Genomic DNA, 18182 nt, shown 5'->3' with positions numbered 1-18182 from the left:
GACTGTCCTAGAACTCACTCTGTAGACCAGGCTGGCCTCGAACTCAGAAATCCACCTGGCTCTGCCTCTCAAGTGCTGGGATCAAAGGCATGAGCCACCACTGCCCAGCCTATTGAGTATTTCTAAACACTACAAACTGAATTTTAAAACTCTGCTCCTTAAGGAATATTTTGAAATTTGTTCCATTTTCTTTTTTAACTATTTTAGGCCAACCAAGCCTTCGAGAAGCTATTTCTATGTCCTGTATAACCAATGGAAGTGGTATAAACAGAAAACAGAATCACACCAGCTCTATATCAATAGCAAGAAAAGAAACTCTTTCTTCGGCTGCTAAAAGGTACCTGATTGTCATGGGGTGGGGACACTGATCATGCACCTAGGTACTCATGAGAAGAATTCCAAGTAGAGGTCTGTGGGAGTCAAGCATACATGTCTTAAATTCTTTAATTGTTTATGAGACACCAAGCCAGAGGACTTGTGCTTACTTACATTAGTTAAAAAAAAAATCAATTTTTATTCAGGAAGCTTTTGCTTCTTACTAAAGAGGGAGAGCTGTTTCATATCCTGGAATTTTGTTGTTAATGTTTGCTTTTGTTTTCCAGCAAGAATTTATTGATGCAGTTAATGAAATTTATTGATATATAAGTAAATTTTCCTTAGCAGTTGACATTTGGGACATAACACTTTTTTTTTTTTAAGATTTATTTACTTATTATATGTAAGTACACTGTAGCTGTCTTCAGACACTCCAGAAGAGGACATCAGATCCCATAACAGATAGTTGTGAGCCACCATGTGGTTTCTGGGAGTTGAACTCAGGACCTTTGGAAGAGCAGTCAGGGCTCTTAACCATTGAGCCATCTCTCCAGCCCCCGGGACATAACACTTAAAAGTTAAATAGACTCTCTAATATATATCTACTTTGATGGTTAAAGGCTATTACAACTTTTTCATTAACAAAAATCAGAAAACTGAGGCTTACGTCAAAGTATTCTATAGTGGTGTGCATGTGTCTGCATGTTTGGGGTGTTAGAGGCAGGAGAATGCTGCATTACAAATGTTCCAGTGTATTACAGACTTGAGTTCCATGTGCTCATCAATTAATATAGTTTACTGTTCTGATAATAGTGCTTAAATGACATTTGCCCACCTTTTTTTGTTTGTTTTTAGTAGTTGGTACATGGAGTTTGGAGAGGTTATAGGAAATCAGCTGCACAAACAGGGTGTTTTGTTGTTGTTTTGATAATTCATAAGGGAAAAACAGTTTTAAAAAGTAGATGATGTGCTGACTTCAGTAAATGAATGCCAGTGGAATTCCATCCTGTGGAATTACAGAAGTGTAACCCAACAGGTGGCTGCACGGATGGTGAGATGACAAGGTCATCAGGGCTTTATGAATTCTCTCTAGAACCTCATGACATTACAGACTCTAGATTGTTCTTTCCTTTTGAAGAATGCTAAACTGTCTGTGGTTTATTTTTCAGGAGAAAATATTGTAATAAAACATTTATAATAGAAATTTATAATGCTATTTTTTCCAAGGTTGTTTAATTTTTATTTCATCCTTATGTTTTTCCTTTGGGAGAGCACATCATACAGTGCTCACTATAAAAGGAGTTACATGTGATTGTGAGCTGCCATGTGGGTGCTGGGAACCAGACCCAGGTTAGGTGCAAGAGTATCTAGGGCTCTTAGCTGCTGAGCCGTCTCTCCAGTTCTTAGTACGTAATTTTAATAAGCATCCATTTATTTCAGTAAGTTTAACTTTAGCTGTTTTTCTTAAATAGCTGCTGTGCTGTTTTATTGTAGTGATCAGTACAATAGTAAAGAATGATCTAGGACTACCTGGTTTTGTTCCTTCATTGTGCAGGGCCACTAGATTTTACTTTTAAGGAGCCCAAAAGGAAAATCATTTTTAAGCATAATGGGTAGTTTGAACACTGATGTTACAAGAGAAGTAACATCTAATTCAGACCTTCCTTTCCTCACACCTTTTTGTATGGTGTGTGGATGCATATGTACATGTATACACATACCTATCTGCATATATGGAGATCATAGGTTGATGATGGATGTTTATCATGCCTTACCTTAGTTTTTGAGACAGGACTTCTTATTGAACCTGTAGTTTGCAATTTTGCCTAGATTGGATGGCCACCAAACCCTTGAGATCTACCTCCAGTGCCTGTTGCAGTGAATACTACCAAGCTTGGCTTTTACATGGGAGCTGGAGATGCAGACTCAGAGCCTCACATCTACCACAACAGGCACTTTCCCAATTAACCGCCTCCAGGCCCAGTTTTTTTTTGTTTGTTTGTTTGTTTGTTTTAGGTTTAATCTGATATTTTGCTGGTGAGAATGTATTTCTTAGCACACACTTCTTTTAAAGATGAACATAAAAATCAGTAGTCAATGGCCAGTGCAAAGATATCAAAAATGAATCAGATCCAGAAATATTAAAGTCAAAATAATATTACTACATTTTTAATTTTTACAGTGTGATAGTGGAGTTACATAGTCTCTGTGTATGTGTGTATTTGTGTAGTCTCACATGTTTATTTTATGTATATATTTGTGATATTCTTGAACATACCTTCTTACAAAGTTTAAATGCCCTTTGTGTAAGTTACTCTAGAGCATTTGCAGTTTCCTGCCCTTTAATATTGGAATGCAAGTCTTGAGTCTGTCCTACATGACTGCTCAGTAGCTCATGATGCAGCTGAGACTGTATGGCATGCCTGTTTTGTTTTGTTCTTATTTTTGGTTCTTCGAGACAGGATTTTGTTGTTGTTGTTTTATATAATAGCATTGGCTGACCTGGAATTTGCTTTTAGACTAGGTTGGCCTTGAACTAACAGAGATCTGCCTACATGTGCTTCCCGAGTGCTAGGATTAAAGGCATGTGCCACCACACTCGGCAACTGCACAATTGAATTGAAATTAACTAAAGGTCCAAGTGTAAGAAAATAAAAATTACACATAGGTATATTAGTCGTTTTAGCTTAAAATGTATTAGTATTTAGTCATTTGTCAGGACAAGCCTTCTCCTTTTCAAAGAATGCATCTCTGGTCAAATTTGTTGACTCTTACAGAAAATATGCCTCATAATTCTTAGTTTAAAGGCAGAGTAAGAAGTGTAAAACTCTGGCAGAACAATATATTAGAATGACTATTAAAAATTGGTTCACCTTCATTTAATAACCCCCTTCTAAAAAAATTAGTTTTTAACATATTTTTCATTTATGTGTATATGTGGTTAGCATGTCCATTTGTGTTGAGGGTCATTAAATTCCACTAGTGCTGGAGTGGAGGTTTGACCCACCTGATATGGATGAACTCTGGGCCTGTGGAAGAACAGCAGTCACTCTTAACAGCTGAACCATCTCTCCAGCCCCTCACAGCCTTTTAGTAACTTTTTTAAATAGTCATTCTAAAGCATTAAACTTGCTTCTTTCAAAAATTACAGTTTTCTTTTTTTATGTATGTATAATATTTTTATACTTACCTTTTATAATTAAAATAACATAGCATTAACAGATTTGAAATAAACCATCTATTTTTAGTACAGTTAAAGCTTTTGATGAGGACTCAGGGTATAGCTCATCATTAGAGTGATTAGCAAACATATATGAGACCCTGAATTGATGGTCAGTACCATAGTCCATCCGCCCCTTCTCCAGACAGAGACAACCCTCAATTGACAGGGGCAGAGGAACCCCCAGACCAGTCTGGGTTAAATATGAGCACTTAGTGTGTCACCAGCCAGTTTGTTTCTACAAGTTTTTCTCTTATTGAATAAAAATAATAAATTACTTAGTTATATGACTTAGGGTCTTGAATTATACTCACTTTATTATTTTGATTTTCAGGTTTGTTTAAAAATGTGTTGTTCCATGTTATACTTTATTTTACAGTGGTACAGAAAAAAAGAAAGAAAAGCCACAAGGACAGAGAGAAAAAAAAGAGGAATCTCATTCTAATGATCAGAGCCCACAAATCCGAGCATCACCTTCTCCCCAGCCCTCTTCACAGCCTCTCCAAATAAACAGACAAACTCCAGAGAGCAAGAGTTCTGCTCCCACCAAAAGGTTTTAACTGTCCCCAAGGACAGGGCTAGGGAATGGTTGTAAAGATACCTAGATTCTATGATTTGGCAAGAGTGGCTATCCATGGATTCTAAGAGAAAACTTCTTCATTGCTATAATCTGTGTTTTAGAACATCTGGGAATAAAGGTTTAAAACCATAACTTTTTAGTTATGATTGGCAAAGAAACTATTTGGTAAAAGGAAAATAAGTATAAACAAACAACATTTTTATAGTAAAATTTTAGAATATTTTAAAGTTTTTATATGGTTGTGTATAAATGTATAGCCATGGATAGAAATTGCCATATTAATAAATTTCACCACATTTTGGCGTCATTACAACCTCAACGTACAAGGCCCCTTTAAACATATGGCTCTTGTGGCTGCACCTCAGTTCAGCTTTGGGTTTGGGGAGGGTAAGTTCTTGCTTGAGTGTGGAAATTCACCTGCTCTTTTCTATGCTACAGGCTTGTTTGAGAGCTTTTCTCTGTTTCCACGATAATCAGTGTTTAAAAGTGCAAGGGGAAGAGAAGGGAAGAACATTGTAACAAATGTGTAGGAGCCTAAATTAGGGTATAGACATGCATGCTGGGGCTCACTGCCGCAGCTCCCTTGTCGCAGTACTGATACCAGTGTAATGAAATTGGCCTATTTAGAAACACCGGCTCAAGCTTTAACATTCCTTGGGTATTTTATTATCATAGTTCTGCCGAGGAATTTGGAGAAACTATTAAACCATCTCTAGAACTGGTTAGAATTTCAGTAAATGACAGTCACTCCTAAAAGACTTGCCATTTATTTCTCTTTTGCTATTTTAATGTTTTGATTCAAGTCTATGATGGAGGTTTGAAAACCAAAGTGTCCTTCACTTAACTAATGCATGTTTACCATTTACAGAATGCTTTGCCTCTGCACCTCATGAAAATTCTTTTTCTAAGGGTTTGTGGCTCTTCTGCCTGGTCTCCTGTGGAGTTTCTTGAATGTAGCTTATTAATGTTATTCGCCTTTCATTGTGCGGGGAAGGTTTATGATCTCTTTATGGTTCTAATGAACTTGGTGTCTTCTCTGTCCAAGAGCCTCCTTTTCAGCTTGAGATCTCCTGGAAATGTGCTTGCCCTTCTAAATTGCTCTTTGGATGCTCTACTGCAGGAGTATCAAAGACTGGATGAGTGTCATGGTGGTTAGCGTTAGCAGATGCACTCAGAAGGTCATTTATAAACCATAGTGTTTCAGTTATAGATCCAGGGATTCCTCCTTGAGAATGTAGTGACTTTGTTGTATCACATTGTTTATTTCTGATTCTGGATAGAAGTCTTTAAACTGTAAGCAAGAGTTCTAGTTTTGGCATCACAGTATTTAGAAATTTGTACTGTGTATAAATTAACTGTAAGAACATAATTACAGATGAATAAAATGTGCAGTCTCATATTTCAGTGGTTTGTAATTCATATTTTCATAGCTACAAACTATGAGAAGTATTTCATACAGATTTAGGCATTTTCTTCTATTAGCAGCAGATTGTCGAGATTTCTTTTTTCAGATAATGTTTTTTCTAATAGCTCTCTTGAATGACAGCATAATGCAGACTTGCTGACTGCCATGCTGACCTCCTCCACTCATCCAGCCAGATCCTCTCAACTAATCCTTCTCACCCCCAGATTTGCTTTAAGAGAATGTTAACCACTTCTGTCATTTTCTATTGAGACTGTTGATTATATGTCATTGCTTCTCAGAATGTTTCTCTAAGAAATTAATGTGTTTTTTCTAGCATAAAACGTCTACCAACAGCTGAAAAGTCACATAACTCATGGGAAAATTCAGATGATAGTCGTAATAAATTACTGAAAACAGTTTCAACATCAAAATTAATATCAAAGGTTATAAAAAATACAGACAAGTAAGTTGCTATACTTTATCATGTATGAAATTAAATAATTGTGTTTCTACACTATTGTGTGTAACAACATACCTATTGTGATTAAAGATGTGCCTGATTTGATTTTTTTTTTTTTTTTTAGTTTATTCATATTACTTTTTATTTATATGAATAGAAGTCTTCAGACACGCCGGAAGAGGGCATCAGGTCCCATTACAGATGGTTGTATGCCACCATGTGGGTGCTGGGAATTGAACTCAGGACCTCTGGAAGAGCAGTGAGTCCTCTTAACTGTTGAGCCTTCTCTCCAGCCCTCTGATTTGAATTTTTAATCTATTTCAGTTGATTTGTTTTTTTTTTCTTGTCAATACATTTTTTAAGTCTTCTATTAATTTTTCTTTAGTATCTCAGTTTTGTAAGATTTAAGTATTATACCCCTTTTTTGTATGTACTTTTAGTGTTTTGATGATCTTGTGTGATATTTATTGTTTTATAAAATAGTATATATTAATAATTGAGACTACTGAGAAACTGAAAAAATACTATTTCCTGAATTTTATTTGTAGACATTTATCTAAGTTATGGCCTAGGCATCAAAAATTTTAAATTCTTTCAGGCGATTCTATTGATGAGCCATATAAAATAAACATTCTTTGTATTCTTTTTTAGACATAAAGATGTCATCATCAATCAAGGTAAATTAAGATTTCTTTTTAAAAATACTTGCTTTGTTTTTAAAACATCAGTTTAACTATTGTTGACTCATCAGAATATGACTTAATTTTATTCAGTGTGGTTTATTAATTCACAGTACTCAAAGAGACATATTAATTAAGAAATTAATTAATTAAGAAAATGCTCAGTTTTTATTGTAAGATATGTCATTTTTGTCTCAACCAGCAAAAATGTCAACCCGGGAAAAAAACAGCCAAGGTAAGGATAAGTTCCGCAGGTTGAATTGAGCCGGCCTCATCTCCATCTCTTATTTGGCTTTTTGACATTTCAACTCTGACTTTCCTCTTAACAAAGGAAATACTGTGGTAATTTGAACTAGTAAGTTAACTGCTTTACAAATGATTATCTACTGTGAGATCGCAACAGTTAAGCGAGTAGTAAAAATAAATAAAACAGCATAAGAAATCAAAATGTATTTCCTCTAAAAACTATACTTAGAAAAGCCATTTAAAAGATTGATAAATTTTAACTCAAGTTTCTTGTCTTGCTAGCTTGTTTGCAAATAATCATTTATTTCTTGCTGAAAAGAGTCATATAATGAGTCTAGCAAAGCATTTCCTCTTAAATTTTTCCCTCATATTAATTCTTATTTCTGGCTACTTCCTGTCGCCTCATTCTGACCAAAACAGAACTCTGTATATGTATATTTAATTGTAAAGTAAAGCTTTATATATCAGTTTTCTGTTCTCAGATTGCTTGCAAATTTAATAGAAGCATGCTGTTTTAAATGAAGCCTCGCCTTTTCTGTGCATGTTTTTTGCAGCTCATCTCCTGTGTCATAACCATCTTTGTTATCTGGACTATTAATTGGCTAAAATGTGCTTAAATTTTTTGTTAGCAATTTAACTTAATTTGTGTGGATTTTTATTCTCTTTCATTCTAGTAAGAAAAATATACTTATTGGCTATAATCTTTAGGTCATAAATTTTTATACCAATTATAAATAAGTTAAAATGTGATGATATTCTTCTTTAGTCAGATCTGAACTTTTTGTAGTACAGTAGTGTAGATTGCATAATGCTGACATACAGGGGTTAAGAGCACCGACTACTCTTCTGAAGGTCCTAAGTTCAAATCAGCAACCACATGGTGGCTCACAACCATCTGTAATGAGATCTGATGCCCTCTTCTGCGGCGTCTGAAGACAGCTACAGTGTACTTATGTATAATAAATAAATTAATCTTTTTTAAAAATTGTTATTTTTTATTTAATTTTGACCATTGATAGCCAACACTGGTTCTAACCCATGTGCTTTGAAATGGGAAGAAATGTATTTACATGTGAGACTTGTAGGTATCTACCTAAGTCTTCTGCCTTCAGGCATAGCAAGGTAAGAGGAAAGCTTGGGAAGGCTGCACATTCTGAACAACAGCCAAACACGAGAGCACGTGTCCTGCTTGAGAGCAGTGGGCAGTGAGAAGCAATGTGCCCAGGCAGCTTTGCAGTCAGGGATGGGAGGAGAGGCAGGAAGCTCCTGCTGGCTTAGATGTTCACCAGGTACTTGCTCTGTTATAGTCATAGCAGAGGTAAAGTGCCTCACAGTTAGAACTGAAGTTTCCTGTAGGGATGTTTATTATTAGATGCAGCCGCTAGGTTTTGGTACAATGCTTCAGTTTGTAACTTACTAAAAATCAGTTGTAATTGTAGTTTGTTGTGTGGTGCTGAGAATTAAACCCGAGGCCTTTGATGCTAGGCAAACACTGCACATCCTTGAATGTAGACTACAGCTCTGCATGCACTAAGCAGCATTTCTAATCCTGCAGAACATGTTTTAAGCTCACTGGGAGATTGTAAGTGTTAAGTCCAAAGGAAGCTTCCACTTCTTCAAACTCCAAAAGGCAGTTCAGTGAGCTCAAACTCAACTACGGGAGGATTTCTGATGGTTAGAGAAAGCCAGCCTGCTGGCTGTGGTGCCTATTAGCATGTCAGAGGATGCATTGGTAACAGTGTAGACCTCCTCCCCACAGTCACTCACTTCCTTAGAACCCTTGTATTCTCCCTGTGCTCTTGCTCTCTGCCCCTGCTTCTCTTGCTGTGCTCTCTCCACCCTCTGTCCCCTGCTAGTCTCCCCTCTCTCACAGACAGCCCTGGCCATGTCCAGTCTTCACTCCTCTCCTCTCCTGCCCTACCCCTTTCTCTCTCTCTCTCTCTCTCTCTCTCTCTCTCTCTCTCTCTGTCTCTCTCTCTCTCTCTCTCTCTCTCTAACTGTCTGTCTCTCTGTCTCCCTCTCTCTGTCTCTCTGTCTGTCTCTCTCTCTGTGATGTCTCTGGTTATTTCTCTATGTACAGTACAAACCTTTCTCTTACACATACCATGGGACAGTCATGTTGTCAGTTTATACAATAAGCAGCTTTCATAAAATTACCTGCTAGAGAAAATAGATGTCTGACAAAGAGACGAAATGAGTGCAGCTGATAAACTTATCCTTACAATAGTTACTGATTGAACCTTTTTTTGGAGTAGGGTCTCACCATGTCATCATAGCTGGCCTGGAGCTTTCTAGTAGACCAGGCTGGTCCTAACTTCATAGATCTATCTTGCTGCCTCTGTCTTCTAAGTGGTGAAATTGAAGGTGTGTGCCATCATGTCTGGCTTTTGTTTTATGAGATGTTGTGGACCAAACCTAGGGCTTTGCACATACCAATCAAGTGTTGTATGCCTGAACTACCCTTTATATGTATTGATATCGAAAAAAATAAATGTTCTATGTCGCCATTTCTGGAGCAGTAAGTAAATGTCTCACATTATTAGCTGCTTTTTAAAAATGAATAACTACCATTTTTTGATTTAATGTTTCAAATCAGTGTTCTTTTTTCATTAACGTTTAAAATGGTGTGTACATATGTATTGTGCAGATCATTTGAAGTGTGTGCAAGTTGTGGAGTGAATAAATGCCTCACCGCAGTTACATTCATAGTGAGAGCATTTAACATCTCCCATCCTGATCTACCAGTCAGTCATTGGAGCAGTAGCTCTTCTGCCAGTGATGGCTGGAATCAGTGCACACTTAATTGTTAAATTGTCTGATCATAGTGAAAACTTGAATGACTAAAGCTCTCACTGGAAAGAAATCTGTGTAGTTGAAAAAAAAAGCATTGATTGAGAAGCAAATATTACTAAAAAGCCTACAGTGATTGGATTTAGCTAAATGGTTGCTCTCAAACTTTTCTTTTTTTCATGTGTTTGTTCATATATGTGTGGACACACGTATGTTCTGTGTGCTACACAGAGGCCAGAAGTTTAATGTCTGGGGTCTTCCTCCATTGCGTGAACTGTCATTAGAATTAAGAACTGGCCAGTTCAGTTGGTCTAGGTAGCTGACTTGCTCCAGGGATCACCTGTCTGCCATCTGAGCTTGGGATTACAGGCAGATTACCATGCTTGCCCTGATTTACATGGGTGCTGGAGATAAGACACCCTGGTCGTTATGCTTGTACAACAAACACTTTTATCTGCTAAGCCTTCTCTTTAGCCCCTCAATAAACTTTAAATAACCAATATAAAAATTTATTGAATTGGGAAAAGAAAAATTAAGCCATAAATAATCTTGAGATTCTAACAGCTCTTATAGATCTGAAATACTTATCCTTTATCAGATAACCATTTAATACACTTAGTTGTTTGTTTAACAAAAATTTGAGTATTTCCTTGCCAGTCCCTGTACTAAGCACTTACAGTTATCACAGTTTACTATGTCTGAACCATGTGGAATTTGGTAACAAACAGTATGCTACACATATATGATATAGACAGAATATAACAAATTCCTAATGTTAGGAGATGATACATGTTTGGAAAGAGTAAGGACAGGTTGCTGCTATGTAGAGTGGTGGAGAAGGAATTTCTGATACAGTAACATTTAAGCAGTCCAAAGAAAATGAGTGAAATAGGTGACTTTTATCATGGTAAGACATAACAGGTAAATGACCGATCACAGGATGCAGTGTTGTATTTGTTAACGATTACATTTGTAACATACATGTTTATTCTTCTTTCACCAGATGCCTCACTCAGATCAGAGGCAAGTGAATAATGCAAGTTAGAAAACATGAGATGTAGGAGCAAAGTTCCCTGTATCACAGCAAACTGAAAACACTACAGTTGTGCAGTGTCTAGAGTTACATGGGAACTTAGCTGCCGTTCCCTAAGCTACTCGCCCATTAGCTTCACCAAAAATACTGATTCCCCCCTTTTTGTAACACTTTTAAATGTTTAAAGATTGTGAAATATTTTTTCTTTCTAAAAATGTATGTAAATACTATAAGAAGCACCTATAATTTGATCCAAATTTCTCATATCTTCACATTTTGTTTGATTTTATCCAAATGTTTTTAAAAAGAAAATGAGACATGAGAGCTAGGTGTAGGGGCTCACACCTGTAATCCCAGCAGTTGAGAAGCCGAGGCAGGAATATGGCAGGAGTTCAAGGACAGCCTTGTTTAAGAATGAAACCCAGTTTCACAAAACCTCATAGCAAAACACAAAGCATGAAAGTTAAAGCCCAATGTTAGTCCTGCTGAATCAGAGTTTCATGTGCACCCAGGTTTCTATAGTCCCCAGAACCTTGTGTTTCTTTTCCTACCCTAGTTAATTAGGAAAGCAGAGCTGGAGAGATGCGGGCTTTACAGCTACACCCCTCCTCCTGCCCCTCCTCCTGCCCCTCCTCCTGTGCACCAGAGGCTCGCTGGGTAACTATTCCGCCAAGCACTGTTTCCTAACCTTTCAAGAAGAAAGACTTTGGGCATGGAGGGCAGTAAAAATCTAGAATACATAAGTAACCTCCTGTGTGTGATGTTTTCAAGTAATTTTATGACAGAGTTGTTTGAAAAAAAAAAAGAGCAAAGCAAATAAGGGGTGGCTTGCAGTCAAAAGAGATTAATTGTAAGTTTTTTTTTTTTCTTTTAATTAACATCTGAGTTTCCTATTTATATGTGTGTCGTCTATATCTCTGAGGTAAGTTCCTAAATTGCTAGGACTGTGTCTTTTGTATTATCATTATGTATATATACCCCCCACACACACACACTAAGACTTTAGGAAATTTGCTAATAGAACAAAGAAAGTGAAAAATAGCATTTTAATATTAGTCAAATTTTCAAACCCAGGTTTTATCCTAGTTGGTATTAAGTGTATCATATTTGGTAGGCACTATAACTAGAACTTTTTTTTTTAAACCCAAGGGTTTAGATTTATAAACTTAGATTAGACTGTTGGGATTAAAGTCATTCACCACTGCTTACAACCTACACATATACCCACACACACATTTTAAAAAATTTCTTATACATAACATTATTTTGTTGAACCTTTTCTCTTCTTTGTGTTTTTTAATGACAAGGTCTAAACTAATTGGCCTGGAATACCCTGTAGACCAGGCTGCCTCTGCCTCCCGCATGTTGGGATTAAAGGTATACGGCAACATACCCAACCTAGTTTGTTGAATTTTAAAATATCATTACTTTCATAGTACTGGTCAGAACTGGAGAGATGGCTTGGTGGTTAAGAGCACCTTTTATTCTTGCAAAGGACCTGGGTTTGGTTCCTGTCACATATGGCAAGTTATGACCACCTAGAGTTCCAGTTCCAGGAGATCCAGTGCCCTCTTCTGATCCCCAGGACTTCTGTGCACACATGGTGCACAGGTACACACTTGAGTCATTAGCTGGTTCTAGGAAGTCTTCAAAAAAGGAAGTTTGTCAACTTCTAATATAAAACCAGAATTCCTTTATCCAGCATCTCATTTATCTTTCTGGGTTTTAACTGTATGGTTTGTAGACAGAATTGCTAGTAACGAAACACCTGAAAATGAGTAAAGATTCCTGTTTACATAGCAATTTAGTGTCACCATGCATCTTTGTATTTTGCTTATGTTTGAGACTTAAATTCTAATTTAGAAGAAATTAATTCTAAAAATTGCAAACTAGGAAAAAAAATGTTTTGAAGTGGTGTCTCATATACCTTTTCTGGTCCCAAGATTAGTGTGTTACCACATGGCCACAAACTCCTATCCTCTTGTTTCAGCCTCCAAAATGTGGGATTGTAGGCATCTACCACCATGCTCAGGGTTCTGAATAATTTATTTTTATTCTATTTATATGCATTGGTGGTTTTGCCTGTTTCACACATATCTATGTAAAGGTGTCAGATCTTGGAGTTAAAGAGAGTTGTGAGCTGCCATGTGTGTGCTGGGAATTGAACCCAGGACCTCTGGAAGAACAGCCAGTGAGTGCTCTTAACCATTGAGCCATCTCTCCAGCACATGCTCACATTTCTTAAAGTAGACATATATGGGAGAAGATGCTGAAGCTGTCAGCACTCTAGAAACTCAGAGGTCTTCAGCAGTGACACCTATGACACAAGTGACTGCAGTCTAAACCTGTGCAGTTTTACTGTTTCTGTTTTTAAATCTCTTTACGTCTAGGAATAAACCAAGCTGTAGAAAAAAAAAAAACAATTCTGTATATATTTTACACTCCCGATATCATTCATGCCACATCCCAGCCATTTGGTGGATCTGTGACTAATTTTGGAAGATGCAGATATGAACCTTTTTTCTGTTTGTTTGGTTTTGGTTTTTTTTGTTTTTGTTCTTTTTTTTGTTTTGTTTTTTTGAGACAGGGTTTCTATGTGTAGCCCTGGCTGTCCTGGAACTCACTCTGTAGACCAGGCTGGCCTTCGAACTCAGAAATCCACCTGCCTCTGCCTCTCAAGGACTGGAATTAAATGCATGCGCCACCACTGCCTGGCTGGTTGGTTTGTTTTTAAAACAAGGTCTCACTATGTACCTCCCTGGCTGGCCTGAAACTTGCTATATAGACCAGGCTAGCCTTGAACTCTAAGAGTTCCACGTATCTCTGCCTCCTGAGTGCAGTGCTGGGATTAAAAGTGTGTTCCATCACACTAAGCTTGGAACCTAGTTTTAGAATAAAAATATTTCTAAGTCTAAATAACATAATTTTGGAATGCAGACTTAAAATTTATTGAAATTGGTTAAACCATATTTCCTTCTTTGAAAAGTAAGACTTGGACTCGATGAACTCTTAAGATTTTTTTTTCAGTCCCTAGTCTGTGCAAGAGTCAAAAAATGAATAATTTTAATCAACAGTATACCACAGAATTGTCTTTGTAGTTAAATGACTTTGTCACTGATCAGATTCAATTACCAATATATATATATATATTAGCATGAACACTAGGGAGGGCACTCTGGATCCTAGACATGTTAGCTGTGGCATCATAGTAGATACTCATTGCACTCAGTGAACAGCTTCCCTGCTGAGCGCTGATCACCTGCTCTGTTTGCTAGCATGAGGGTTAGTGGTCATTAATTTCATTTTCTAAACCACAACACCTTTGTTATTATTGTTACTGATCTCAAACCTTACTTAGACAAGTTCCTCAACTCAAGCTTTTCAGCTTTTCTTCCCTATTGAGTTCACAGTGATGAGAGCAGAAAGTACCGCTCTAGCAAAGTGAGCACTGATTGGAAGGCCCTAGATCAGGAAGCCGGAGAGCCAGGCTTGGTGGTACACACCTTTAATCCCAGCACTTGGAGGGCAGAACCTGGCAGATCCTTGTGAGTTCAAGCCAGTGTGGTCTACATAGTGAGTTCTGGGATAACCAGAGCTATACAGCGAGACCCTGTCTTGAAAGAAAAGGAGAGAAAAGGAAAGGAACAAACAAACCAAGAGTCTCAAGAAAGCAGCAGCAGCAGCAGCAAGAACACCAGTTGCTAAGGAGAAAAGAGCTCCATCTTCATATTGTGTTTCATTCCCACGGACAGGACTGTTTGCTAAAGTTGTGTGCTGGCCAGGCAGGTGTTTCTTGTTTTCATTCATGTATTGAGTCACCCAGTCTCTCTCATCCTGTCACACTTTCAAAGAAACAAACATTTACAGTTGAGAGAGTTCACAGTAAATTATTGGTTTGCTATTTCTCTGGGAAAATGAAGTTATAGTTGTACCGCTCCCTGAACTGGTACTTGGACTGTGCCTGTGCGTCACACCTGTCAACCTGTCACTTCCCACTTGTCTCACTTTCATTTTCCGACCACACAGATGCCTGAGTTCGTGGCCCTTGGTTTTAAAGTATATGTGGTAGAATCATCACAATGTTGGTGTACTTACTATCCCGTGGGTGGCCACGTTAAAGTTTATACAGAGGTTAAATGGGATATTAAACATAAGCAAATTGCTAAACTGTGTTTTAAATGGTCACTGCTTGCCACACACAGTGGCACATACATGTAGAACCAGCACTCAAGTTTGAGAATATCTTGGATTACTTAGCTAAGCCCTGTATCAGAATAGAATAAAAGTTACACATCCTTCTCAAAGGAAGAAAAGTAAATATTCTCAAGGGCCTCAAATTATGTTTCATATTATATTAACTTGTTCAATCATAATTCCAAGTAGTAGTATTACCATTTTATATGCTAGGAAAGTGAACCCAGGTCTCACAGCTATTAGAAAATAAACTGGGACTCAAGTCCCAGCCAGTCTTTCTTTCATTAAGTATTGTATTGCTTTCTTCTCAGTGCCAGAAAGTGTTCATGTTCCTACATTCTATATGGCCTCCAGTGTGCCACCAGTTCAGATGGCAAAGCCTTTCACACATTGCCAGCTTTATTTCCTAGCAGAAAAAAGTGAGCACCGCCAGCTCCTTTGTTGTCTGATGTAATTGGTTTCTCTGCTAACAGCTCAGGAAAGCTCGTGAATGGCGTTCTCAGCTCCTTCAGTTCTGCTTCCCTTCTGGAGTAATTGTCATTTATTATTCAGAATACACTGATCATGGACTCCTTTGATCAGATCAAACATTTTAGGAGAAATTTAAAAATGGACTCAACAATTTGATGTTCTTTTAAAAAACACCAAAGAAATTATATCACAGATCAGTACCTGTAAGAATAGATTCACCACTACTCCCAAGGGTAAACTGAGTCTGGAAGGGGGTGTTTACAGCTGGTAATCGTTTCGTTATCATCAAAGTTCAGCCATGCTAAAAATCATCAGGAAGTTAAGGCTACTCTTAGATTCAAAAGTAATAATGACATGCATCTTGTGTTGTTAAAACCATAGTGTAGGAGGTCTTACCCTGTTCTTAGATCAAACTCTAAGACTAAGCACACTATGAGTGATAATAATAATAAAAATAACTTGAACTTCTCATCTACAATAAGGGCAGCCTTTTAATCTGAAGTAACGGTTACAAGCAGACATTCCACAAGAAATTTATCTTCTTCTTCATAGTTTACATTATATAAACTACTAAATTTTGCATATTGGATTATCACACTGTTTTTCTTAGGTAAATTGAGTCATTAATAGAGATACTAAGGGCTGGAGAAATAGCTCAGTGGTTAAGAGCACTGACTGCTCTTCCAGAGGTCCTGAGTTTGATTCCCAGCAACCACATGGTGGCTCACAACCATCTGTAATGGATCTGGTATGTCTGAAGAGAGCAATGGCGTACTCTCTGTATACATAAACTAAATAAATCTTTAAAAAAAATAGACACTAAGACCACATTAGCCTCTGGTTGATCATGACATACTTCCATTTTGTGTCAGACAAGTTGGTAAGCACTAGACATTCCTGTCCTGTTGTGCCCAGCCTCTTTCTCCTTCCCTTTTAGCTTTGGCAACCATTTCATGTAGTGGCTTATCTGTATGTGGGTCGTTAGGATGCTAGGGGCAGAGATAGTTGGGGTTGATGTTGGTTTTAGGTTTTTCCAGGAATGAACAACTCCATCTGTGGATTTTTCCCACTGTTTTGTGTTTTGACACAAGGTCTCAGTATATAGGTGTGAAACTCAGTTGTAGAGACCAGGTCACCCTTGGATTTGTGGGTGACTCTTGCTTCCACCCTTGAGTGCTAGGATTGCAGACATGCCTACCATGCCCAGTTTCCATCTGTTTTCCTTGGTAAGAAATGCACAATCAGTGTTGATTTGATTCTATTTCATCTTGTAAAAATGTTTTAGTGCGAGACTATTGAAGATCTTATAAACAACTATTGATTTATGTAAACAAAAGCTGTTTCAGAACCTATGGTGTTAGTAACAAGAGAAAGACTATTTTCTCACTGTCTTGAAAAATGTTTATGTTATAGTTGAATTTGGTTGTTGATACGAGGCTGATTGAAGGCACAGCTGTGAGGTGAGAAGTGTCCCTGCATAGCTCTAGCTTCCTCTTATCTTAACTTTAAGAAGTGTGTGAGTCCTTTTCTCATGGTGGTCCAAGATCACGGTTTTTGAGTTTTGGTATGAACACCTGACATGAGATCTGCTGTCTTAAATCATGCAGTTTAGTTGGCTAGTGTGATGTTGTATGGTAGATGTAAGCTTTTATTCCACTCTCTTGGCTGACGTTCTGTCACTCATTTCCTGTTTGCTATCATTCCTCTCATTCATGAGTGTGACTATTTTAAATATGTCATATGAATAAAGCAGTAGCTGTTTCTCCGTGACTGGCTTACTTAGATGTATATACCACATCTTTTCCCGTTGTTTGCAGATGTTGGCTGTTAGGAATAGTGCTGCTGTGAATGTGAGAGGTAGCGTTGATCTCTGTTCTTGGTCTGGACTTAACATTCTTTTGGAAAGTATCCAGTAGTAGGATTGCCAGATGACACAGTAATTGTATTTGAATTCTCTAAAGAGCCTCTGCCTGCATTTCCATTGTGGCAGCATACACAGTCACCCTCTTTTTCCTACCCTCATCTATGCTTTGTTTGTTTGTTTGTTTGTTTTTTTAATCATTCTAGCAGGTCTGGAATGATATGCAGTGTGGTTTTCAATCATATTTCCTTGAGTTACTATTAATGCTGCATGGTTTTTCAAATTGCTTGTTGACTATTTTTATGTTTGTTTTTTTTAAAGATTTATTTATTTTATGTATGTGAGTATACTGTAGCTGATCTCAGACACACCAGAAGAGGGCATCGGGATCCCATTACAGATAGTTGTGAGCCACCATGTGGTTGTTGGGAATTGAACTCAGGACCTCTCGAAGAGCAGTCAGTGCTCTTAACTGCTGAGCCATCTCTCCAGCCCCGTCTTTTTTTTTTTTTTTTTAAGAAGTATTTTCGAGTACTTACCCATTTTTAAATGCACTTAAAAGAGGGGGTTGCCTTGGTTTGTTTTTTACTATTGAGCTGGCATCCATTATATGTTTAGATTAACCACCTTATTATATATTATATACATGATTTGCAGTCATGTCTCCTGTTCCATAATTTGTTTTTACTTTGTTAATTGTTTGTTTATGCAGAGGTTCTTTAATTTTCAAGGTCTGTTGTTTGGGTTGATTAAATAGTGTGATAAACATGATGTTGTCTGTCTAATTTTTTTCTGCCTTGCAAGTTAAGAATTCTTTGTCATGAAGGTTTCCATTTTTTACTTGAGCTTTTTTAGCTTCTTGTAGACAATATGTAGACAAATAAATTAAATTTGGATGAACAGAGTTATTCCCAACAAAACAAACGG

General features: G+C 37.4%; 1 protein-coding gene across 4 annotated transcripts in view; it reads left to right on the top strand.

Annotated features, from left to right (window-relative positions):
- The window catches only part of Eml4 (EMAP like 4), a 130093-nt gene that overhangs the window by 72171 nt on the left and 39740 nt on the right, over positions 1-18182 (top strand). Inside the window, exons 3-7 of one of the 4 annotated variants that reach the window (XM_031356741.1) lie at positions 208-337; positions 3915-4088; positions 5855-5983; positions 6632-6657; positions 6863-6895. In XM_031356741.1, coding sequence (XP_031212601.1) covers positions 208-337; positions 3915-4088; positions 5855-5983; positions 6632-6657; positions 6863-6895 — 492 coding nt within the window. The remainder of the gene's footprint in view (positions 1-207; positions 338-3914; positions 4089-5854; positions 5984-6631; positions 6658-6862; positions 6896-18182) is intronic. The other 3 variants (XM_031356743.1, XM_031356742.1, XM_031356744.1) reach the window with 3 other exon arrangements.

Source organism: Mastomys coucha, unplaced genomic scaffold (assembly GCF_008632895.1).
Source record: "Mastomys coucha isolate ucsf_1 unplaced genomic scaffold, UCSF_Mcou_1 pScaffold6, whole genome shotgun sequence".
In the NCBI taxonomy this organism is placed as follows: domain Eukaryota; kingdom Metazoa; phylum Chordata; class Mammalia; order Rodentia; family Muridae; genus Mastomys; species Mastomys coucha.
This window is presented reverse-complemented; position numbering and strand designations above follow the sequence as displayed.